We start from the raw sequence: 26,112 nt of genomic DNA, 5'->3' as shown, positions 1-26,112 counted from the left end.
AACCAATGATGCTTCCTTTAGAACCTCCTTTGGCATAGGAACCACTGATGCTTCCTTTAGAACCTCCTTTAGCCTAGGAACCACTGATGCATCCTTTAGAACCTCCTACAGCATAGGAACCACTGATGCTTCCTTTAGAACCTCCTTTAGCATAGGAACCACTGATGCTTCCTTTAGAACCTCCTTTAGCCTAGGAACCACTGATGCATCCTTTAGAACCTCCTACAGCATAGGAACCACTGATGCTTCCTTGAGAACCTCCTTTAGCCTAGGAACCACTGATGCTTCCTTTAGAACCTCCTTTAGCCTAGGAACCACTGATGCATCCTTTAGAACCTCCTATAGCATAGGAACCACTGATGCTTCCTTTAGAACCTCCTTTAGCATAGGAACCACTGATGCATCCTTTAGAACCTCCTATAGCATAGGAACCACTGATGCTTCCTTGAGAACCTCCTTTAGTTTAGGAACCACTGATGCTTCCTCTAGAACCTCCTTTAGCCTAGGAACCACTGATGCATCCTTTAGAACCTCCTTTAGCCTAGGAACCACTGATGCTTCCTTTAGAACCTCCTTTAGCCTAGGAACCACTGATGCATCCTTTAGAACCTCCTATAGCATAGGAACCACTGATGCTTCCTTTAGAACCTCCTTTAGCATAGGAACCACTGATGCATCCTTTAGAACCTCCTATAGCATAGGAACCACTGATGCTTCCTTGAGAACCTCCTTTAGTTTAGGAACCACTGATGCTTCCTCTAGAACCTCCTTTAGCCTAGGAACCACTGATGCATCCTTTAGAACCTCCTTTAGCCTAGGAACCACTGATGCTTCCTTTAGAACCTCCGTTAGCCTAGGAACCACTGATGCATCCTTTAGAACCTCCTATAGCATAGGAACCACTGATGCTTCCTTGAGAACCTCCTTTAGCATAGGAACCACTGATGCTTCCTTGAGAACCTCCTTTAGCCTAGGAACCACTGATGCATCCTTTAGAACCTCCATAGCATAGGAACCACTGATGCTTCCTTTAGAACCTCCTTTAGCCTAGGAACCTCTGATGCTTCCTTTACCAAAGGAGACCAGCTCATGTTCCCCCACAATTCCTTGCAGCGACAACATTTAAAGGGACCCGCTCATCGGAGCGTTCAGGGAAACTCAGGATGACTGAAAAAGGAGCAGATCATGTAAGTTACCAAAGTAATAATCTGCCTAGAACAACTTGAAATCCTCTAGAACCCAAATGAACTTATTGTAGTCCATTTTGAGAAACTTGTAGTTCTTTCCCCACCATGGTGGACGTCACACCACCTTGATCACCTTTCACTAACTTCTTTAGGAATCCTAAAGAAAGAGAAAGGAAAGATGTTCTCCGCACTTTGCATACAATATTTTTGAAGGTGTGAAAAAAGTAAATATTCTAAAGGGGTATTTGTTTTTGTCTGGTGCGCTGGTTCAAGACACTGAACCCTAAACTGGCCCCATTGGAGTGACAGCGCCTTGCATGGCTGCAGCTTCCAATGGTGTGTGACTGGGTGAACGTGATGAACCATGTAAAGCGCTTTGGGGGCTGCTCACATGGTGGAAAAGCGCTCTATAAGTGAAGTCCATTTAATATTCCCCATTTTCCGAGCCGCCCTGAACGCGCCTTGCTTCTCTCTTTTCCGAGCCGCCCTGAACGCGCCACCGGCTCCGTTCTGTGCGTGCATCCGGCTGCTTGTTTGTTTGTTTTGAGGATAATTCCAACTCGTTAACGGGGTCCAAACTCACAGAGCGACCCGGCCGCTGAGCCCCGGTGAGTCTCCTTCCAGTGAGCCGTCACCTTCATCCGTTTATTCTCATTTCAAGTTGGAGCAAAGTGCTGCGGCGCCAGCTCCCTACTGCCGGCTACATGCTAATGCGTCCATTATCGGACAGGGTCTGGTCTTATCGGTCTGTTGTCTCACCCGAGCTGCTATTCCCGCTTAATATGGATCAGGATTATTTTAAGTAGCTTTGTAACTTGTTTTGGGCTTGAATTTAGCTGCTGTGAGTCATCTTTTCTAAAACTAGCACACCGTATGTGCGGTGGCCGATGATGGAGACATCGTCTCCTCACCAGTAATCCTCCACAGTGCGACGTTTACCAACGTTTAACACGACGCGCAGAGATGATGTAACGTTTATTGACCAGTACTTCACTAGTACCACGAGTAGTTCACTAATGCCACGAGTATGACTAGTAGTTCACCAATATCACCAGTAGTTCACTAATACCACTAGTATGACTAGTGGTTCACTGATATCACTAGTAGTTCACTAATATCACTCGTATGACTAGTAGTTCACTAATACCACTGGTGTGACTAGTGGTTCACTAATACCACTAGTATGACTAGTGGTTCACTGATATCACTAGTAGTTCACTAATATCACTCGTATGACTAGTAGTTCACTAATACCACTGGTGTGACTAGTAGTTCACTAATACCACTAGTATGACTAGTGGTTCACTGATATCACTAGTAGTTCACTAATATCACTCGTATGACTAGTAATTCACTAATACCACTGGTGTGACTAGTAGTTCACTAATACCACTAGTATGACTAGTGGTTCACTGATATCACTAGTAGTTCACTAATATCACTCGTATGACTAGTAATTCACTAATACCACTAGTATGACTAGTAGTTCACTGATATCACTAGTATGACTAGTAGTTCACTAATACCACTAGTATGAGTAGTAGTTCACTGATATCACTAGTATGACTAGTAGTTCACTAATACCACTAGTATGAGTAGTAGTTCACTAATATCACTCGTATGACTAGTATTCACTAATACCACTAGTATTAGTGGTAGTTCACTGATATCACCAGTAGTTACCACTCTTATTACTAGTAGTTCACTAGTCCACCAGTATTACTACGAGTCATGGTTTCAGGCAGAAATCTGTGTTTTGGGTGTCCAAAGAAAAATCTGGGTGTCCAAAATTTTAGGGATCAGTGACCAGTGTGTGTGGGTGTGTGTGTGAGGGGGGGTGAGGGGGGGGTGGGGGGGGGGGGGGGGTCGCTATTTAAAAAGAAAACTATAGAGCGAGATAGACATTAAATGGTTCATTCTAATGTATTCTGGACTATAAATACTACATTGTGGCGTGTAGATTTTACTTCTTAATAGTAATATATTTCCTTTTGTCCTCACATTTTTGGTGAACATCTATTAAACCTTCTTGCTTTGTTAAAAAGTAAAAAAATTTTATTAAAGGTAAAAGCTTCTTTTCATTGGTGATGGTTTTCACTTGTACCTGTACCTGTACCTGTACCTGTACCTGTACCTGTACCTGACTCCCCTCACTCCAAACATCACTACATGTAGTTGTTTATTCCAGCTCAGTCCAGCTCTTTACAGCGTCACAGTCACACTGAATTAAACTGGAGAGGGAACCAGCATGATGTCAACATTTACATCAAAATCAACTTTTTCACAGCAAAGAACATTTTATTCTTCAATGAAAAGCATGAAGGATGTGCAGTTATCCAAACGTGTCCATGTTTAGGAAATGAGATCATAGATCTATAGATTTAGTCCCACCTGTGTGGATTCTGCAGATATAGTTCCTCAACATCTTGGAAAGGAAGTTCCTCCTCTTTGCCCGAACATTAGAAGGCATCAGGACGAGTCAGAGAATTACCAACCAATCAGAGGCCGCCTTTCAACAGCTATAGACCACATGGTAGGAATGGACCAATCACGTTGCTCGTTACTGGGCGTAATACAAACAGGAAGTCAGTTGTGAGTTGTGTACTCGAGCCGATTATTCGCTATTTTTTGGCGAAAAAAAGATTAATCAAAATTAGACGGTGACACGTAGTGACGGAGGTTATAACAGATTTAGAGGCTTTGAGCAACATGTCATCACACGTCTCTTCTGAAAATTGACCGACCAAATGTTAGTAGTTCACTAGTACCACTAGTAGTTCACATGATCACTAGTATACAACTTGGTTCCAGTAATGTAAGTTTAAAAAAAAAAAAATAAATCTGTTCCTCAATAAAAATTCTATGAAATAAAAAAGAAACATTTGCACACAAATTTTTTTTAATCAATCCAAATGAAAATACGTGGCGTTCCTCAGGGCTCATCACTGGGGCTTCTTACTTAACGGAGACTTTTCATCCTAATTTCACCAGAAACGTTTCACTTTCAGTCAAACCTTCAGGTAGTGAAGTAACTGGTAACGTACGTAGTTTCAGTAACGTTCACACGACTGCAAGCAACTCAGGAGATTTAAACAATACGAGGCGAAGAAAGTGAACTGGCGCCGGGTGGCCGGAGTAACAGGATACTCTACCAGCATCTCAGCGGGTCCTGTTACGCCGGCTCGCCAGGACTGGTTGCCATGGAGACGGCTGGATGAGAGCAGCTGGGGTTGGCTGATTGAGAGGCAGGTGGAGTTTCACCTGGCTGATGTCATACAGCCACCGAGCCTGCATGGCAACGCTCTTCTGTCTGACTGGCCTTGAATGCAGCACGAGGCTCTGCAGCGCAGCAGACTTCAGGAGGAGTGTGTGTTCGGGAGGAGTGTGTGTTCGGGAGGAGTGTGTGTTCGGGAGGAGTGTGTGTTCGGGAGGAGTGTACTTCACCGAGGAGGGACTGAAACAGTAAGCTTTAATGAATGTTACTCACTGAACCTTTTCTCTTTGTGAGTCACTGCAGTCACACATACACACACAGTTTCAGCTGATCTGGGTGCCCAGGGCAACCACGAAACCTTCCCCACAGGTTCCTGGTGTAACCACGAAACCTTCCCCACAGGTTCCTGGTGTAACCACGAAACCTTCCCCACAGGTTCCTGGTGTAACCACGAAACCTTCCCCACAGGTTCCTGGTGTAACCACGAAACCTTCCCCACAGGTTCCTGGTGTAACCACGAAACCTTCCCCACAGGTTCCTGGTGTAACCACTAAACCTTCCCCACAGGTTCCTGGTGTAACCACGAAACCTTCCCCACAGGTTCCTGGTGTAACCACTAAACCTTCCCCACAGGTTCCTGGTGTAACCACTAAACCTTCCCCACATGTTCCTGGTGTAACCACGAAACCTTCCCCACAGGTTCCTGGTGTAACCACTAAACCTTCCCCACAGGTTCCTGGTGTAACCACTAAACCTTCCCCACAGGTTCCTGGTGTAACCACTAAACCTTCCCCACATGTTCCTGGTGTAACCACGAAACCTTCCCCACAGGTTCCTGGTGTAACCACGAAACCTTCCCCACAGGTTCCTGGTGTAACCACTAAACCTTCCCCACAGGTTCCTGGTGTAACCACTAAACCTTCCCCACATGTTCCTGGTGTAACCACGAAACCTTCCCCACAGGTTCCTGGTGTAACCACGAAACCTTCCCCACAGGTTCCTGGTGTAACCACTAAACCTTCCCCACACGTTCCTAGTGTAACCACTAAACCTTCCCCACACGTCCCTGGTGTAACCACTAAACCTTCCCCACATCTTCCTGGTGTAACCACTAAACCTTCCCCACATCTTCCTGGTGTAACCACTAAACCTTCCCCACATCTTCCTGGTGTAACCACGGAAGCCCCGTTTCCACTGCACAAAAAGTGCAGGAATGGAGTGGTATGGTCCAGTACGGTTCGGGTTTCCACCGCAAGAATTTGGGAACTAATAACCGCTCCAAAAGTTGAGGCTTTTCTGTCGCCCCTCCATCGGGGTACTCGGGACCATAAAACGGGTCTGATTTTGAAGATAATCAAATCCGCTGATTGGGTAGTGATTTACTACTCGCCCTCAATATATTAATATATGTGGCAGTATGAATCCTCTGTTGTTCACATATTCAGCTTTGCACTGGTTGTTTTTTGTTTTTTTTTCTTTGCTGCACAACTTTCATGTTGGACCAAAAAGAGCAGACGCGAGGCTGGACGGAGACCGGGACTCGGGAGCAGACACTACCGACGGTACTCCCGATAGCATAGTACTCCCAATAGACGCGCAGCGCACGAGTGCAAGCCTTGGGGTGCCCGGCATAAAATCTACAGGGTGTCAGTGTGTCTGCTGCTGCTGTGGAAACAACACTTTATTTAACAGATTAGGTTTTGTCACGTTGTCGTGGAAACGAGGCCTTAGACATTAGAAGAAAAATAAAATGTATTCCCTCTCTTTGCTATTACCGTCGCCCGCAATATTTTAGATTGTCTCTCTGCTCAACGTCCGACTCCTTAAACCCAAAGCAAGTCCATATGACCCACATTGCACCAGTCTTCTTTATGAGCGCCTCCTCTTCCTCCCGTTTCTCCTTCTGCTCCTCCGTGTAAAGATCAATTCATCCTCCAGAAGCAGAAATCTGTGACATTGCTAAGCGTGGAGTCTATTTACACACACGCTGCAGCTTGATAATGACCATATCAGTCATATTTTAATCACGTTTAGCATGTAGCCTCTCTGCTCTGTGAGCCCGTTAGCATGTAGCATGTAGCCTCTCTGCTCTGTGAGCCCGTTAGCATGTAGCCTCTCTGCTCTGTGAGCCCGTTAGCATGTAGCATGTAGCCTCTCTGCTCTGTGAGCCCGTTAGCATGTAGCCTCTCTGCTCTGTGAGCCCCGAAGCCCGTTAGCATGTAGCATGGATCAGCGTTGGGTGATGCACCTGAATGCATCACTCAGGGCTGTCAATCTGCTTTAGCTGCTGCTATGCTATCGACCATACCAGGTGCTGCTTGATGACATCACTAACATCCGGTGTCGCGATAAAGGCCTCTTCATCCTCCATAAGAACAAGACGAAAGTTGGGCAGTGCGGGTCCTGTCGAACAAAATGACGTCATTTCCTTCTTCCAGCTCCTTCTGGCCGAACAAATTTGTTTGGGCTGTGCCAACCGCCCTGGCCGAACTATGTAGGAGCCGCACTGCTGAAACTTTTACACTGCCGTGTGCTGCGCATGCGTGTTCTAGTTCGCTCATGACTATCGATAATATTGTAATCATATTTAGCTTGTAACAGCGCTACTGTACGAGCGCCGCAGCTCGTTAAAATGTCGGAGTGTAGGCTGACGTGATGCACCTGAACGCATCACGAACAGCTGTCAGCTCCTGGAGTTAAAACTGGACTAACATCGCGGTCGGACAAAAACTTTTTTATAACTGAAAAAGTTCAGAGAAATGTATTTCTGAAAGCACTGGAGGCCAGAAATAAACTGTGCAGTTGAAAAGTTTAAACGCCGCTTCACAGACTTGTGCCTGCTGTGAGGGGGCGTGGCCTGCTGTGAGGGGGCGTGGCCTGCGAGTTCGGCAGCTTCTTATCGGAGTATGAACAGTCCTGCCGAAAAAGCATTTTTTTTCTGCTGCTGGCTGACGTCACTGCCGAATTTTCTTCTTGTTCTTATTGGTTCAAAAGGGAGGATGCTGGGGCCTCAAGCCGGTACGGTCAGAACCTCTACTGTGGGCCAAGTTCTTATGGTTTCTGCTGCCCAACACTAATCTAGTCCTCACATGACCTCTTTCAAAGACACACAATCGTCTTGAATTGTAATTATTTTCTCTTAATTTAAGTTTGAAGATTTGTGGGAAGACTTTTAGTTTTCACTTGAAATTGTTGTTTTTTTTATTATTTATTTATTTGGAGTCGCTTAACAACAAATACAAAACTTTCGTCTTAAAATCGACATGAGAAGTGATCCTCCGTTTTTTTTTTAAAAATAAAGTAGAATGAATAACACAAATGCAGAACATGGGGTATTTTACACTGTATGAAAAAAAGGAAAATAAGGGTTGCACAATGTGTACTTTACAAATAAAGCAATTACAAAAATGAGCAATCTCAGTGAAATATATTGTAAAAACAATGAAAAATAAATCAAACGAAATACGGTCGTTTTGGGAAAAGGACCTGTTTCCACTCTGTAGCCTGATTGAGGAAGTGATTCTCTCATTACAAAGATTTCCAAGGTGATCTCATGTCGTTCACTAACAGACGGGCCGGATGGTTTAACCCATGTTTTTGTTATTGCCTTTCTGGCCACGAGAGTCAGTTTTCCAAATAAGCACTTGACATTTGTTATTTGTGGATGTGGATTGTCGCGAGCCGAAAAAGAGTTCTTCCACTTTAAATTCAATTTAGGGTATACGGCTTAGTGAGATCTTTCGGTACTGTTTCCCCCAAATATCCGATATGTTCTAGAGCCCAGGATAACTGACAGTTGGAGCTTATCTGGCTGGTTTATAAAGGAAAGTCAACATTTGTGTCTTAGAGATGTTCAGTTTCTATGCTGAGACCCACTAAAAGCATCTAGTAGTGACTATAGTTTTGGAATTGAGATCTCTGGCATCGAAAGATATATTAAAATATCATCTGCCAACAAGCAAACCTTATTTCCTTGACCTGCTCTTTTAATACGTGTAATATCTTCATGCTGGTTGGCTGAGTGCTTCAGTGGGCCGACTGGACGGCCTTGTCTTGTCCCTCTCTGAACTGAAGGAGTTTGACATTTAGTTTTATTCTTGCTTTTGGGTTTTTATATAACCCCTGAATAATTGTAATGGACGTTTGATGAAATCCGAGTTTTTGTAATACTTGATATAAAAACTCCCAGTTCACTTGGTCAAAGGCTTTTTCCTCGTCGAGACTCACTAATACTTGGAGTTTAGTAGTTTCTAAGTAATCGATTACATGTGATGTGTGGTGAATGTTGTCTTGTGTCTGCCTTCGCTGGGTAAAACCCGTCGGATCAAGACTTATTATCTGGGGAAGAACTAGTCTTCACATGTCTTGGTTGAATACACTAGTAGGTCTCTACCTCCACAATCCAGTTTATTCTGACCTTGTGCTGGATCACTGAGCTGATTGGACGAGTTCTTTCAGCTCCTTGTTCCTCTCAGATGGAAACCCCCCCCCCCCCCAGCTGCTTCATTAGCTTAGAAAGTTGATGTGGTGTTTTTAATTTCTCTTTCTGTGATTTCACTGGTTAGAATTATATTTCGCTTTTCTTTTACTTTCAGTAGCTTCAACGGGTCAAGAAAAGATTCAATGTTTGTTCCATCTAATCCTGGTTGTGTGAATAATCTTTTGCTGAATGTCTTTTAATCCACAATGAATTGACTCATTATTGGCGCTCTTATTTTATAGATTGTGTTTTCTGCTTGTTCAGGGGTCGATCTGAACGCCAGTCCGATACTAGTACATACTTCTACGGACTACTACACATTACCGATGGTCAGTCCGTGGGACGAGTGCAAAATCAGAAATTTCCGATCCGACCTGCGGAGATTTCTGATCCATGAAACCTCGTCTGCTTCACTGTTACTGAAATGACTCTACAGATAGGGCTTTTTCACCAACAAGAACCAGGTTCTAGTTCGGGGCCGGTACCAGGACCAGTTCTTAAATGAGCACCACCAAAGAACCGGTTCTTTTTCCACCGTTAACGGAGCCAGTGAGAGCCACGTCACTGCGTCACTCCAAAACGTGAAACGTCACTGATTTCACCAATTTCACACTGACAGTGCTCAGACAGGAACCAGGAGACGGACTGTAACAGTGGTTTAGTCCGGGTCGCTCCATCTAGTCTGACCTGAACCTCTGATGCACCAAAGAGCCAGAAAACTTTGTCTTCTCGTGTCTCTATTGGTGTTTTTTCACCTCCGTCTTGTTTTAGTCCAGAGCTCATGAGGTCAACGTCTTCTACCTAAGGTCACGACCTTTCAACTCTGAACCTTCCTCTGTTAACGTGTGTGTGTGTGTGTGTGTGTGTGTGTGTGTGTGTGTGTGTGTGTGTGTGTGTGTGTGTGTGTGTGTGTGTTCAGACTGTATGATGTGTGGCAGTAGCAGTGATGGCGTGCAGCAGCGATCAGTCCAGTGCTGAGACTCTGGAGGGTTTCCAGGAAGTGAACCTGGCCTCGCCCACCACACCTGACCTCCAGGTGAGTCTCTTGGCCTCGCCCACCACACCTGACCTCCAGGTGAGTCTTCAGCCTCACGCCAGGAACCTTTGTTCGAATCCTTGCAATAAAACGATGGTCAGTGTTTTATGATCAACCTGGAAACTCTCACGAAAGTCCAGTTCAGAGCTGAAACTAAATCTTGTCCTGTAGTTATGAGCTCTTTGTTCAATCAATCAATCAATCAATCAATCATTCAATCAATCAATCACTCTTGTAGTTTTTCTTCTAATGTGTACAGTGGGAGTGTTCTGACTGATTTTCATTCCCGCCGATGAACCATCAGTGACGTTCACTTCTGCGTGTTCCTGCAGAACCAGGTGGAGCAGCAGCGCCCCCCCGCCCGCCACAGCGCCCCGCCCACCTCCCTGTACCGCACACACTCCCTGGGAGCGCCCCCTGCTGGCCTGCAGGCCGACCAGCTGCCCACGCAGCCCGTCTACTCTGCACCGCGGCAAAGCCACAATGGAAGGTAAAGACGGGCCGCCCTCCTCCGCCGCCCTCCTCCTCCGCCCTCCGCCGCCCTCTGGCTCACAGTGACCTTGTGTTTGTGCCATGCAGTGTGCCGGGCCTGGAGGCGGAGCCAGTGGACAGCGGCCCAGAGGACGGGGACGAGAGCGGCGCCCTGAGCGACGCTCTGTCGCGGCTGCGCAGCCCCTCGGTGATGGAGGTCCGAGAGAAAGGCTACGAGAGGCTGAAGGACGAGCTGGCCAAGGCTCAGAGGGTGAGTCCCAGAGTCACGTGACCTTCAGTGACCCAAAGTCACGTGACCTTCAGTGACCCAGAGTCACGTGACCTTCAGTGACCTCGGCTGAGTGTGTGGTTGTGTGTCTCTCGTCTTCTTTCATCACTGATGAAGTGACGTTACTTCATCATTTCATCATTTCATTTAATTTCAAAGTCGCCTCAGCAGGTCGTCAAATGATTTCACTGTGTTCTATGTTCGTTCACATTTCACACGTTCTACCGATGAGTCATACGTTCACATGTTCCAGTGAAGAACAGGAATTGCATCTTGCTGGCTTCTCCTAGAAACGTGTCCAACTCACAGACCACGGAACTACTGGGCCACAGTCCATGGTCTGAACCTGGGGGGGATTCTAAGAAGGGTGGGGGGGTGGTGTCCTAACGGGGATGGATTCCAACGGAGGGGCTGCTAATGGGGGGATTCTAACGGGGGACGTGCTAATGAGGGGGGGTGCTAATTGGGTTCTAACCGCAGGCTGCTAACTTGGTAGGGGTGTCTCACGGGGGACGTGCTAACGGGGGGGGCGAGGATTTTATCAGGAGGCTGCTAACTTGGGGGGCTCCTAACAGGGGGGGGATGTTCTAATGGGGGGGATTCTAACAGGGGACGTTCTAACAGTGGGGGGGGGGGTTAACGGGTGCCTTCTAAAGGGGGGCTGCTAACGGGGCATAACATGATGTATTTAAAGAGAGTATGACGCCAAAACATTTTTGAAAAAAAGCAATACAAAATAATAAAAAGGTTTTATTATGAAAATACTTACAATTATTTTGTCATACCTTCTTCATCCGCAAGTAAAAAACTATGAAAAACTAGATAAGTCGGGATTCTCAAGCTCCTTCATCTTGCTGTGACGTAGGAGGAGTAACAGGCTCCGGCAGTAACAGGCTATAAACACAGCAGTAACAGGCTCCGGCAGTAACAGACTCACAGTGGCAGACACACAGAAAAGTGAAGAAACAGAAATATTTTCAGACATTTCACACTGTTCAGCGGTAGTTGAAGACTTTTTTAAAGAAGAAGGGTAAGACAGAGTGATGGAGGAGTGATGGAGGTCAGACTAAAGAAGAAGAAGAGTAAGAGAGTGGTGGAGGAGTGATGGAGGTCAGACTAAAGAAGAAGAAGAGTAAGAGAGTGGTGGAGGAGTGATGGAGGTCAGACTAAAGAAGAAGAATGATGGAGGTCAGACTAAAGAAGAAGAATGATGGAGGAATGATGGAGGTCAGACTAAAGAAGAAGTAGAAGAGTAAGAGAGAGTGATGGAGGAGTGATGGAGGTCAGACGAACAGATTTGGGGGAATATTGACGATCATCCTAGCAACTCCGTAACCTCCTTCTGAGCTACACCCCGACCTCCATCACCCCCTCCTGAACTAAACCCCCAGCCTCCATCACCCCCAGCCTCCATCACCTCTTCCTGAGCTACACCCTCAGCCTCCATCACCCCCTGAGCTACACCCCCAGCCTCCATCACCTCCCCCAGCGCTGTGCTGTGTGGCTGCTGAAGACAGTCTATTTGGTGAAGAAATGTCCCGTCGGAGGACGAATGAGAAACTAATAATAAATAAACTCTGCCATGAATTTGTCCTGTGTAGTGAATGTCTGCTCCAACGAGCCGACAGCGTAGACATATGCTAGTAGATCCTACACTATATGTGTAGAGCCTCTAGTCCACACCATATAGTGGACGATCTCCGGACCTAGAGTATAGGTACAGGTCTACTACTGTATGTCTATGTATTAGATCATTCTGTGTTGGAAATCCCCTCAAAAAAACGAACACAATATGAAAACAGCATTCCCTGCAGACCGAGAGAACGAGTTCCTCCTGCTACGTCACTACTTTTAGCACACTAACATGCGAACACATGAACGTGTTGAGGTCGCTGGGTGAACTTTAAAAAATATCAACTTTTTTTTTTTATGAAATTTAGTTTTTATAATTTTACATTTTTAGTTTCATCAGTCATGTTTTAAGTTATTTTGTGTTCATTTTCCATTTTTTCTGTTGTGTTGTTTTCTGTGTGTGTGTGTGTGTGTGTGTGTGTGTGTGTGTGTGTGTGTGTGTGTGTGTGTGTGTGTGTGTGTGTGTGTGTGTGTGTGTGTGTGTGTGTGTGTGTGTGTGTGTGTGTGTGTGTGTGTGTGTGTGTGTGTGTAAGGAGCTGCTGTTGAAAGATGAGGAGTGTGAGAGATTGTCTAAAGTCAGAGATCAGCTCGGCCTGGAGCTGGAGGAGCTCACCGCCAGTCTGTTCCAGGTCGGTCCACCTCATCTTCTTCCTCTCCTCTCCTCTTCCTCTTCTTCTCGCCTCCTCTCCTCTTACTCTTCCTTTTCCTAACCTCCTCCTTCTCTTCTCTTCCTCTCCTCTCCTCCCCTCCACCTCTCCTCTCTCCTCTCCTCATCCCTCCTCCTCTCCTCTCCTCTCCTCTCCTCTCCTCTCCTCTCCTCTCCTCTCCTCCACCTCTTCCAACGAGGTTTCCTCCTCACTCTGATCTGATGGCATTCTGTGGTGTTTTATTTTGGCGGGATGTTAAGGACGGAACTAGAACCAAGCCTTGGTCCTGGATCACATTCTGAGCTGCACAACGTGTTTAAGCATCATGATGTGACCTCTGAACTGTAGTTCTTCTCACCTCACCTTCCTCACCCTCCATATCCTCCTCACCTTCCTGTAGTTCCGGATCAGAGCCCGGTCTCTGACCCAGCAGTGGTTGTAGTTCCGGATCAGAGCCCGGTCTCTGACCCAGCAGTGGTTGTAGTTCCGGATCAGAGGCCGGTCTCTGACCCAGCAGTGGTTGTAGTTCCGGATCAGAGCCCGGTCTCTGACCCAGCAGTGGTTGTAGTTCCGGATCAGAGGCCGGTCTCTGACCCAGCAGTGGTTGTAGTTCCGGATCAGAGCCCGGTCTCTGACCCAGCAGTGGTTGTAGTTCCGGATCAGAGCCCGGTCTCTGACCCAGCAGTGGTTGTAGTTCCGGATCAGAGCCCGGTCTCTGACCCAGCAGTGGTTGTAGTTCCGGATCAGAGCCCGGTCTCTGACCCTACAGTGGTTGTAGTTCTGGATCAGAGCCCGGTCTCTGACCCTACAGTGGTTGTTGTCCAGGAGGCTCACAGAATGGTGAAGGAGGCCAACGTGAAGCAGGCCGCCGCCGAGAAGCAGCTGAACGAAGCTCTGGGGAAGGTGAGCACTCACCCACTCACTCACTCACTCACTGGAACTGGTGGTTCCAGGTCTGAGCTGGACTGTCCCTGTATGTGCAGATTGACGTGCTCCAGGCGGAGGTCCAGGCCCTGAAGACCCTGGTGCTGTCGTCCCCCGTGTCCCCGGTGGGGGAGCTGCCGGCGGCCAGCAGGACTCCCTTCAGGAAGGGCCACAGCAGGAACAAGAGCACCTCGGCCGCCATCTTGGGGACGCAGCCCGACCCGGCCGCCACGCAGCCCATTGTACGGGAGTGTCGAGAGGTGGGCCGACCTCTGACCTCTGACCTCTGACCTGAATCATTCCACACTGTGTGATTTTAACGATCTTATGAGTCTCAGCCGCCAAACTGTACGACATGAAGTTTACAGTTTGGAGACCATGATGATGATAAGCTGAATCACAGCCGGCATGTTACGAAATCACGTTTTGCGCAACATGTCTCCTCATATCTCATGTTTCTCATGTTTCATGTGTCTCTCATGTCTGTCTATTGTCTAATGTCTCATGTCTAATGTCTCATGCAGATTGACTCTCAGCTGTTCAGTGAGTTCAGGTCCTGGAAGGAAGATCCAACGTTGGAGCGAAGCTGCAGCTTCCTGGACCGAGTTTATCGAGAGGACATTTACCCCTGTCTCACCTTCAACAAGAGTGAGGTACACAGCCTGTCTCACCTTCAACAAGAGTGAGGTACACAGCTTGTCTCACCTTCAACAAGAGTGAGCTACTCACTTGTCTCACAGCCTATCTCGCCTTCAACAAGAGTGAGGTACTCACCTGTCTCACACCTTGTCTCATCTTCAGCAAGAGTGAGGTACTCACCTGTCTCACACCCTGTCTCACCTTCAACAAGAGTGAGGTACACAGCCTGTCTCACCTTCAACAAGAGTGAGCTACTCACACCTTGTTTCACCTTCAACAAGAGTGAGGTACTCACCCTGTCTCACACTCGGTCTCACCTTTAGCGAGAGTCAGGTATTCACCCGATCTCACCTTCAACAAGAGTGAGGTATTCACCTCTCGCACCCTGTCTCACCTTCAACAAGAGTGAGGTACTCACTTATCTCACACCCTGTCTCGCCTTCAACAAGAGTGAGGTACTCACTTGTCTCACACCCTCTCACCTTCAACAAGAGTGAGGTACCCCCTCCCCTCCCGGTTCACTCTGTCATGAGAACGTCAGTTTAATCCAAAACAATGAATCGTGTTCTTCATCATCTTCCTCCTCCTCAGCTGGGGTCGGCCATCTTGGAGGCGGTGGAGCAAAACACTCTGAGCGTGGAGCCAGTGGGCTTCCAACCACTGCCTGTGGTCAAAGCGTCAGCGGTGGAGTGTGGAGGACCAAAGTGAGAGAGCTTACACACACACCCTCTGCATAAAAATCTTTAACTCCTTTCACTTCTTCCACCTGGCCCAGGCTCCCCCCTCCCCCTACCATCCTCCCCCCAACCCCCCCCAAAACCAGTTCCCCCAGGTTCATCACAGCAGATAAATAATCCCTCCTACTTCCTCCTGACCTGTGACTTCCTGCTCCTGACAGGAAATGTGCCCTGAGCGGTCAGACCAAAACCTGTAAGCACAGAATCAAGTTTGGAGATTCGTCCAGTTATTACTACGTTTCTCCGTACTGTAGATACAGAGTGAGTACACACACACACACACACACACACACACACACACACACACACACACACACACACACACACACACACACACACACACACACACACCAGAGCTGCAGTACTCGAGCAGGAGCAGGAATACTATTACAACAACACATCATCAGTAGTGAAAAACTAATCTGTCTCACGACGGTCTAATCCCAGCTCATGTTCCCTATTAGTGGTGAACAATCCAACGCGTCGTGAATTCTGCTTCACAATGAGAGGAAGAGCCGGGACATCGAAGGACAACTAGCTTGTGGCGGCCAAGCGTTCATAGCGACGTCGCTTTTTGATCCCTCGATGTTCGGGTTCGGGTTCGGGTTAGGACTAAAACAAGACGGACGTGAATAAAAACACCAATAGAGAAACGAAGAGACTCAAAGTTTTCTGGCTCTTTGGTGCATCAGAGGTTCAGGTCAGACTAGATGGACCGACCCGGACTAAACCACTGTTTCAGTCCGTCTCCTGGTTCTTGTACGAGCACTGTCAGCGCTAAATTGTTGAGATCAATGACGTTTCACGTTTTGGAGTGACGCAGTGACGTGGCTCTCACTGGCTCCGTTAACGGTGGAAAAAGAACCGGTTCTTTGGTGGTGCTCATTTAAGAACTGGTCCTGGTACCGGCCCTGAACCAGAACCTGGTTCTTGTTGGTGGAAAAGCCCAATGAGAAGAGTTGAGTATGATGACATTTCTCTAATTTTCTGGTAGTGAAAATATATATTTTTTCTGTCATGAGGTTTACTCTTGATCTCATCTGGACTTGGGACTCGAACCTTTGTGACTTGGACTTGATTTGGACTCGACAAGCCCCGACTTGGACTTGTCTTGGACTCGATAAAAGTGGACTTGACTACAGCCCTGGGACACACACACACACACACACACACACGCACACACACACACACACACACACACACACACACACACACACACACACACACACACACACACCCCGAGCAGGTTCAATAACTCATGTCTCATGGTAACATCAGCTGGGTACAGGTTAATGTCATGGGAATAATAATATAAATAATCTCAGATGGTAAAATCCAGTCAAATGTCCAAAACAGCAGCTAGTGGCAGTTAGCAGCGTTAATGCTCTTGTTTGTTAGCAGCATTAATGCTCCTGTGTGTTGGCAGCGTTAATGTTCCTGTGTGTTGGCAGCGTTAATGCTCTTGTGTGTTAGCGTTAATGATAATGCTCTGCTGTCTTCTTCCTTCAGATCACAGCCGTCTGTAACTTCTTCACCTACATTCGATACATCCACCAAGGACTGGTCAAACAGCAGGATGGTGAGGGCACACACACACACACACACACACACACACACACACACACACACACACACACACACACACACACACACACACACACACACACACACACACACACACACACACACACACACACACACACACACACACACACACAATCTGAAAAGATGATGACTCCTGTTCAGTCAGTTATCACAGTAACCGACTGAACAGAACCTGTTTAGTAGAGAAAACCCAGAGTTTCTTCTGGCTCCTCCCACCTGAAACTCTCCCAGAAATGTATCGTCCGTTGTTTCCAAAACCTGATTGACATCTAGGCAGGAATATTTCACGATGCTTCATGTCGCCAGAGAGTCTTCAGCCCAGATTAAGAACATTCTCTTCAGCAACGCCACACACCGCGGGCATGCACGCACATCAGAGCAGATCTTAGCACGTCTCCTGTATATACAGTAAAACCTGTGATGTAGGGACGCCCTACAATCCAAGGCCAAGTGTCCGCTGAAGACAGGTGTCCTCTCTTCGGAAGGACGAGTCACAAGGACAAATTGTAGGACCAGTTGATATTGAAGGAACCAAACACCAAATATGTTCTGGTTATTTAAAAGCACATAACTGAACCAATACAAAGATGTATACTATATAAATACATATACATACATGTATATAAGATGTATATAAGATAATTCATAAATAAGATTTAATGTACTTCAAGGACCACATACAGTCCAGTTTCATCCTGAGTGGACCAGACTGGTAAAATATTACTATAATAACCTTTACATTTACACTTCAAAGTTTTTTTTGTTGTGGTCAGTGGATGTAATGGAATTATCTATATTTTTACTAGATCACTATGAATGGTTACGTTATGGAATGTTACATTACATTATGGATCGTTACGTTATGTTATGGATTGTTACGTTATGGATTGTTATGGAATTTTATGGATCGTTACGTTATGGAATGTTACGTCATGTTAAGGACCGTTATGGAATGTTATGGATCGTTACGTTATTGAATGTTATGGATCGTTACGTTACGCTATGGATCGTTATGGATCGTTACGTTATGGATCGTTACGTTATTGAATGTTACATTTCGTTATGGATCGTTACGTTATGGATCGTTACGTTTTGTTAAGGACCGTTATGGAATGTTATGGATCGTTACGTTATTGAATGTTATGGATCGTTACGTTACGCTATGGATCGTTATGGATCGTTACGTTATGGATCGTTACGTTATGGAATGTTACCAATCGTTACATTATGGAATGTTACCAATCGTTATGTTACTTTCCGCTACGTTATGGATCGTTACGTTACGTTATGGATCATTATGGAATGTTATGGATCGTCACGTTACGTTATGGAATGTTATGGATCGTTACGTTATGGAATGTTATGGATCGTTATGGAATGTTATGGATCGTTACGTTATGGATCATTACGTTATGGATCGTTACGTTATGGAATGGTATGGATCGTTACGTTATGGAATGTTATGGATAGTTACGCTATGGATCGTTACATTACCTTATGGATCATTACGTTATGGAATGTTATGGATCGTTACATCATGGATCGTTACATTATGGAATGTTACCAATCGTTACGTGATGGAACATTATGGATCATTACGTTATGGAATGTTAGCAATCGTTAAGTTACTTTATGGAATGTTATGGATCATTATAGAACGTTATGAATCATTACGGTACGTTATGGATCGTTATGTTATCTATCTATCTATCTATCTATCTATCTATCTATCTATCTATCTATCTATCTATCTATCTATCTATCTATCTATCTATCTATCTATCTATCTATCTATCTATCTATCTATCTATCTATCTATCTATCTATCTATCTATATACATACAGTGAGGAACATAAGTATTTGAACACCCTGCGATTTTGCCAGTTCTCCCACTTAGAAATTATGGAGGGGTCTGAAATTTACATCGTAGGTGCATTTCCACTGTGAGAGACAGAATTTAAAAAAACGTTTAGGAAATCACATTGTATGATTTTTAAGTAACACAGAAAATCCATCCATTTTCTTCCGCTTATCCGTTTCCGGGTCACGGGGGTGTCAGTCTGAGCACCGTCACCCAGATCACATTGCACCTGATTAAGAACCTTCCTGCAGGTGGAGAGTCCACGGGAAGGTGGCGCCCGGCGTGGGACACGAACCCAGTACCCTGAGATTGTGAGTCTCATGCTCTACCTACTGAGCTAGCCGGCTGAGAAAATCAGTGTTGATGTTTGGTACAGAAGCTTTTGTTGGCCATTCCAGAGGTCAAAGGTTTCCTGGAGTTCTGGACCAGGGTTGCACACACTGCAGCAGGGATGTTGGCCCACTCCACCCCTCACATCTTCTCTAGGTCTTCAGGTTTGTGGCACTATGTGGGTCCCTTTGAAGATAAAGAAAAGAACAAAAGTACGTTTCCACAGCTTCTCCAGCTCGTCCTGCGAGTTGGAAGTGTTCCGGCCCAGTCCGTGTGAGTTAATACGGCCCTTTGTGTTCCCATACGAAGTTCTGCATCTGGATCAACGCGAGTCCGTCTTGGAGACGGTTGAATTTTCGCGTGTTGGACTTTTATAGTTGTGCGTCATAGTCGTGTCCCCCCCCCCTTGTCTGGAGGGGGGGGTGAGCATGGTGGTCTAGGCCCAACACAGCGTTGTGTTCTACCCACAGTAACCTTTGGAACTGTGGTCCCAGCTCTCTTTAGGCCATTGACCAGCTCCTCCCGTGTAGTTCTGGGCTGATCCCTCACCTTATCATCTGTGATGCCCCACCAGGTGAGATCCTGCATGGAGCCCCAGTCCCAAGGGGACTGACAGTCCCCTTTAGCCTCTTCCATTGTCTAACCATTACTCCAACAGCTGATCTGTTTTCACCGAGCTGCTTGGCAACGTCCCCGGAGAACTTTCCAGCCTTGTGGAGGTCAACCATTGGGTCTCTGGTGTCTTTTGACAGCTCTTTGGTCTCCAAGGTAGTAGCTGGAGTCTGACCGACTGTGGGGTGGACAGGTGTCTTTAACCAGCTCAACCAGGTGCTACTAGTTTAGATTAACAAGCGGACTAGAGGTGGACTTTTTAAAGGCAGAGTAACGGGTCTTGACAGCCAGAATTCTTGCTGAACGGCAGCTGTTCAAATACTTATGTGCAGCAATAAAATACAATTAAATTATTTATGTGACTACCTGATTTATTTTTTACTTCAGTCTCTCACAGTGGACATGCACCTACCATGTAAATTTCAGAAACAAAAACTAAGAACCATTTTCTGCCGTTGAGTCTTTGAAGGAACATTGTCTGATGTCCAGTGAACCAAAATACATTCTGTATAATTTCCTGTTGTTTGCCGCTCACCACCGGGTCACTTCGTCCCGACAACAAGAATAAAGGATTTTGTTTCCCTCCAGTCCAATCATAAGCCAGAACTTCTGGACGTGACCAAAAGCAGTGCCTGAGGGTACCGTGTCTGTTTTGCACTTAAGACCAAATGGAGACGGGTCAGGTTTGAAAACCTGAGTTAATCCTGAAGTTCTCTCGATAAAAGAAAACCAGAGTTAATCCTGAAGTTACCTGGATAAGAGAAAACCTGAGTTAATCCCGAAGTTACCTGGATAAGAGAAAACCTGAGTTAATCCTGAAGTTATCTCGATAAAAGAAAACCAGAGTTAATCCTGAAGTTACCTGGATATTAGAAAACCAAAGTTAATCCTGAAGTTACCTGGGTAAGACAAAAAAAAGAGTGGTGGATTAGGTCCTAACCCTGTTGTTGTGTTGTTGTTGTGTTGTTGTTGTGTAGTTGAGCAGATGTTCTGGGAGGTGATGCAGCTCCGTAGAGAAATGTCTCTGGCTAAACTCGGCTACTACAAAGACCAGCTGTGACCTGGACGGACGGCTCGTCCAATCACAGCAGACTCTCTAAGCTGGAGTCCCGCCCCCTCAGAACTGGATTCCTGCCCCCTCCTGTTTCTGACGACAAAGGAAAGACTAAGGAAACTATGATCAGTACCTGAAACGACCTCCGCTCTAAATAATCCCATTTGCAGCGACGAAGAAGCAAAAGCAGGATTGGAACAGAAAGTGGTGGCGACTCCACCTGCTGGCCCAACGTGGTGTTACAACCCTGCTCCACCTGCTGGCCCAACGTGGTGTTACAACCCTGCTCCACCTGCTGGCCCAACGTGGTGTTACAACCCGACTCCACCTGCTGGCCCAACGTGGTGTTACAACCCTGCTCCACCTGCTGGCCCAACGTGGTGTTACAACCCTGCTCCACCTGCTGGCCCAACGTGGTGTTACAACCCGACTCCACCTGCTGGCCCAACGTGGTGTTACAACCCTGCTCCACCTGCTGGCCCAACGTGGTGTTACAACCCTGCTCCACCTGCTGGCCCAACGTGGTGTTACAACCCGACTCCATCTGCTGGCCCAACGTGGTGTTACAACCCTGCTCCACCTGCTGGCCCAACGTGGTGTTACAACCCGACTCCACCTGCTGGCCCAACGTGGTGTTACAACCCTGCTCCACCTGCTGGCCCAACGTGGTGTTACAACCCTGCTCCACCTGCTGGCCCAACGTGGTGTTACAACCCGACTCCATCTGCTGGCCCAACGTGGTGTTACAACCCTGCTCCACCTGCTGGCTCAATGTGGTTTTACAACCCGGCTCCCCCTGCTGGCCCAATGTGGGCCTCCGTTAGCTTCTTCTCCGTCAGCATTTCAAAAATATTACCCACATCAATAAACATTGACATAATTTGATTATGAGGATAAAGTTGAAGTAAGTTCTACTCACTGCACCACCTGGTGGTACAAAGTGGTATTACAGGAGGCTTGCTGGTTAGCTTTGTTAGCTATATCTGCTACAGCATAATTGTAAAATTTAAGTTCAGCAGAAAAACTGAATTTCTTTTTCACAATAAAGTCCATTTATTCTTAGTCTCCCATGTGACGGTGACGGCGCTACCTGCTGGTGGAAAGTGGAAACACCAAACAGGCTCACTTCTCTGGACATTCTGCGTCTTTAAACAATCAAAGTCAACAAAATCACACAAAAAGCAGAAATGTAATGAATTCATTATTTTCTTCCAGATTACAGACTAAATCTAAAATGTTTTATTAGTTTGACTAAAAATCCAACTTCATTCTCTGAATTTAGTTTTTCTTCACAGAATTACATCTTAATCATCAAATCACATCCATTTTTTTTCCAAATAATCCAGTTCAAATTTAACCAGTTGAAATATTCAGATTATTTTACCTCCAAAATTTGAAATATTCAACTTTATTCTCTTAATTTAGCTTTTCTCATCAAAGAAAGCATTTTTCTGAAATGTGGAGTTTCTCTTCTCACTTTTGTCCCCAGATTTTCAAATTAAATGACTCGTCATGTGAGGTTGAGATTTCATTTTTCTGTGTCGAGCAGAAAACACGATTATCTTCAAGTCCATTCAGACCTGTCTGCACATGCATACACGCTTATAGAACGTGTGTTCTATAGAGAACATATATATATATATATGTATATATATGTGTGAGTGGGTGTAAACATTTTCAAACCTTTTAAAGTGACATTTATTCTGTTTGTCCTCCACAGTAAAGGTTCAACAATTAGGTTGACAGCTCCGATGTAATTTATGACTATATTATGAATATGGTGATGATGATGATGATGAAGTCTGCACAGGAAGTAGTTTTAAGACAATAAGAGCATGTTTATATAATGTTTGTGAAGGGAGAAACGACTTCCTGTGAAGTCTGAGAGCAGACAGAGGAGCTCCGCCCTCCCTGTGTGTGTGTGTGTGTGTGTGTGTGTGTGTGTGTGTGTGTGTGTGTGTGTGTGTGTGTGTGTGTGTGTGTGTGTGTGTGTGTGTGTGTGTGTGTGTGTGTGTGTGTGTGTGTGTGTGTGTGTGTGTTTTGAGCCTCTTTCTCTCTCCCTCCTGATTTGGTTTAGTGCCTTCTCTCTCTCTTTTTCTCTCTCTTTCTCTCTGCCACCCTCTCTCTCTTTTTCTCTCTCTCTTTCTCTCTGCCACCCTCTCTCTCTTTTTCTCTCTCTCTCTTTCTCTCTGCCACCCTCTCTCTCTTTTTCTCTCTTTCTCTCTGCCACCCTCTCTCTCTTTTTCTCTCTCTTTCTTTCTCTCTCTCCCTCTCTCTCTCTCTCCCTCCGTGTCTGAAATAAAAACAGTGATACCTCTAATTGTCTGAATGACTCCTCTCTTCACATGAAACTCAGCATTCATCCGTTCATTCACTCGTTTTTGTTTTCATTCATCTATTTTTATTCGTCTGTTTTGTCCTTGACTGTGAATTTATCTTACCTTTATTTTAGTTTTGTTTCTTTGTCTTGTTTGTTGTTGGAATTATTTTTCATGTCATGGTGTAATAATAATACTAATGCACAGGTTTTAAATAGCATTTTTCTGGAAACTCAGAGACACTTTACATTGTATTATTCATTCCCTCCATACTGTTTAGCACTCCTCCTGTAGCGGCTTCTTTCTCAGCTGATTCCTGTACGAGCCGCCAGAGATTAGTTTTGGGTCCTGTAGATTGAAGGACACACTTTCTAGCCTTTACAGAGACGCTGGATCCAGGATGAGTGTTGATATGGATTTATTGTCGCACACTAACTGCTGCCACGGCGGACGAAAGCACCGAGGGCCAGAATATTGTCAGGATGAATACTGGATGAAATAAATAAAACCAGAAAATAAGGCAAAGCGGTCAACAAAAATTGCGGCTACCCAAACTGTCTCTCTCCTTACCCCCCCCCCCCCCAGGTGAGTGCACCTTTCAAGCCTTGTATCCGCCCCCAAGCGTGCTCACGCGCTCACACCAATGGAGTGAGATCCTCTTGTTTAGATTGTCCACTCGGGGTCCCCCAAGGATCCATCCTGGGGCCCATTTTTTTTTCACTCTTCATTAATGACCTGCCAGATGTTTGCAAGGGTGTGGACATGAAACTATACGCCGATGATGTGGTGATTTATACAAGTGCAAAAACATCTGAGGAAGCAGCTCAAAGTCACATTCAGAATTTGCTCATCAGGTCCGGTCTCCAGTTAAATACACCAAAAACAATTTTTTCCAAAAAGACCTCTAATAATGCCCACTCTAATGTGTATTTTGTAGATCAACAATTGCAATTAGTGAAGGAATTAAAATATTTAGGAGTGTTGTTAGACTCTCCTTCTGGAGTCATGTCAAAATGATAACAAGAATAATTAAACACAATGGGTTTAACTTTAGCCAGATAAGCAGGTCAATGACTGATCAAGCTGCTAAGATGTTTTTGCACTGTGAGATCTATTCCCATGTAAGCTGCTGTATAACCAGCTGGTCCCCGACAGGTGTAACAATTCTAACAATTGAGAGGCTCTATAAAAAATCTTTGAAAATTTTAGACAAAAAAAACATCTACATACCACCATTGTAATATTCTTTCAAAATATAATTTACTAAGCTTTGAAAGTTCCATAAAATAAAAAAAAAATACTGTCTTATTTATAAGAGCTTACATGGGTTGGCTCCACCACCTCTTAATAACTACATTAAATACAGAACAACTGCCGTGAGGGCCATAAGCAGGGGTGCCTGTCAGGTTCCTGTCAGAAAAACTACCTTTGGTCAAAATGTCCTGTCCTACCAAGGCAGTGTCCAGTGGAACAGTTTACCAACTACAGTGAGGGAATCCCGCAGCTTCCAGTGGAACAGTTTACCAACTACAGTGAGGGAATCCCCCAGCTTCCAGGGGAACAGTTTACCAACTACAGTGAGGGAATCCCCCAGCTTCCAGTGGAACAGTTTACCAACTACAGTGAGGGAATCCCCCAGCTTCCAGGGGAACAGTTTACCAACTACAGTGAGGGAATCCCCCAGCTTCCAGGGGAACAGTTTACCAACTACAGTGAGGGAATCCCCCAGCTTCCAGTGGAACAGTTTACCAACTACAGTGAGGGAATCCCGCAGGTTTAACACTTTCAAAAACCAATTAAACCAACAGCAACCAGCAACCAACTGCTATCTGGTGCTGCATCGATCACAGAGTTCTAACTGAATGTCCTGACATCCACTTAGAGCTCCGGCGCTCAGAACCGGGCCAATGAAACCGCCGGTTCGTTACGAGAGTGGGTGAGACCGCCCTCGTGCATGCGTGCGTTACGGACGTCTTGTTTATCTGGTCGCTAAGCAACCGCCGCGTCCCCCAGAAAGAGCGAGTCAAACGCCTCTAGTGGTTGCGAGGGTCATCGCAATCCCTCTTGACGTCCACCTGGTGGACACATCAACTCATTGCGCTCTCCGTTTGCGCGCCGCCGCACGCCCCTAGTGGTCGTCACGGTCATCATGCTGACCCACCGACGTCTGCCTCCACCTGGTGGACTTTCGGGGTCATCACGCCCATCACCCTCATCACTCCAGACCATCCACACACACACACACACACACACACACACACACACACACACACACACACACACACACACACACACACACACACACACACACACACACACACACACACACACACACATCCACTCTTTGTACATAGTGTTGCTGTTAAATAGATTAGATCTCTGTGTTTGATGTCGTTTGCTACTTGAATGTGCACTTTGATTGGACGATTGAATGATTTATGAGATGATTTCTGAATTATTTATGAATTAATACATTTTTGTTAATAAACGCCTGTTAGCTGAATTGAATGATTCTTAGTGATTATTGTGTATTTATTGTTGACATTCACTGGTTTGTAACAGTCTGTGCTCAGATCTCACACCTTCCCTTTTATTTAAGATTGTTATATTTTACACAGAAATAGTAACGAACTTAAATAAACCTTTTACGAACGAGACTGATATTTTGGTATTAGCTATTTCCAGTTTATCTGGTGGTGCCCCAATTTATTATTAATACATAAATAACAAATGTATTCAATTAATAATTTTTCATGCATAGCTTGTAGTTTTGGGAGAATTTGCAGGTTTTCTTTATATTTGTTCATGTCAGCGCATTAATCTGAGGTTATTTGTTTCATGGTTGTCGGCCATCTTTGATTTGTTGCAGTCATGCTGTTGTCAGTGTTTAATGGATTTTCTTTTTGACTCTTTCCTGTCTTCTTAGTTTTTGCATTCTGTTTCTTTTGAAAGTCTGTTGGTTCATTCCTAACGTTTGTCTTTAAAATATTTTAATGGTTCATGTTTAGTCCTCGTGTCATTTGGTGATTATTTGTACTTGTTTCATGTTGTTGTTATGGAACAAACACTGCAGGC

General features: G+C 45.6%; 1 protein-coding gene across 1 annotated transcript; it reads left to right on the top strand.

The window, feature by feature from the left end:
• The first annotated feature begins 1,676 nt into the window (after positions 1–1,676).
• On the top strand, positions 1,677–22,236 carry rab3ip (RAB3A interacting protein (rabin3)). Its single transcript, XM_080491555.1, has 12 exons — positions 1,677–1,795; positions 9,801–9,917; positions 10,250–10,407; positions 10,497–10,659; positions 12,843–12,938; positions 13,782–13,859; positions 13,940–14,140; positions 14,405–14,533; positions 15,111–15,223; positions 15,418–15,517; positions 16,766–16,835; positions 20,643–22,236. Exons 2-12 carry the CDS (start codon positions 9,828–9,830, stop codon positions 20,723–20,725), a joined length of 1,281 nt encoding a protein of 426 aa, XP_080347681.1. The 5' UTR covers positions 1,677–1,795; positions 9,801–9,827; the 3' UTR covers positions 20,726–22,236.
• Positions 22,237–26,112: the final 3,876 nt, after the last annotated feature.

Source organism: Lipophrys pholis (assembly GCF_963383615.2).
Source record: "Lipophrys pholis genome assembly, chromosome: 22".
In the NCBI taxonomy this organism is placed as follows: domain Eukaryota; kingdom Metazoa; phylum Chordata; class Actinopteri; order Blenniiformes; family Blenniidae; genus Lipophrys; species Lipophrys pholis.
The sequence above is the reverse complement of the archived record's forward strand: the minus strand, read 5'-3'. Positions and strand labels throughout refer to the sequence as shown.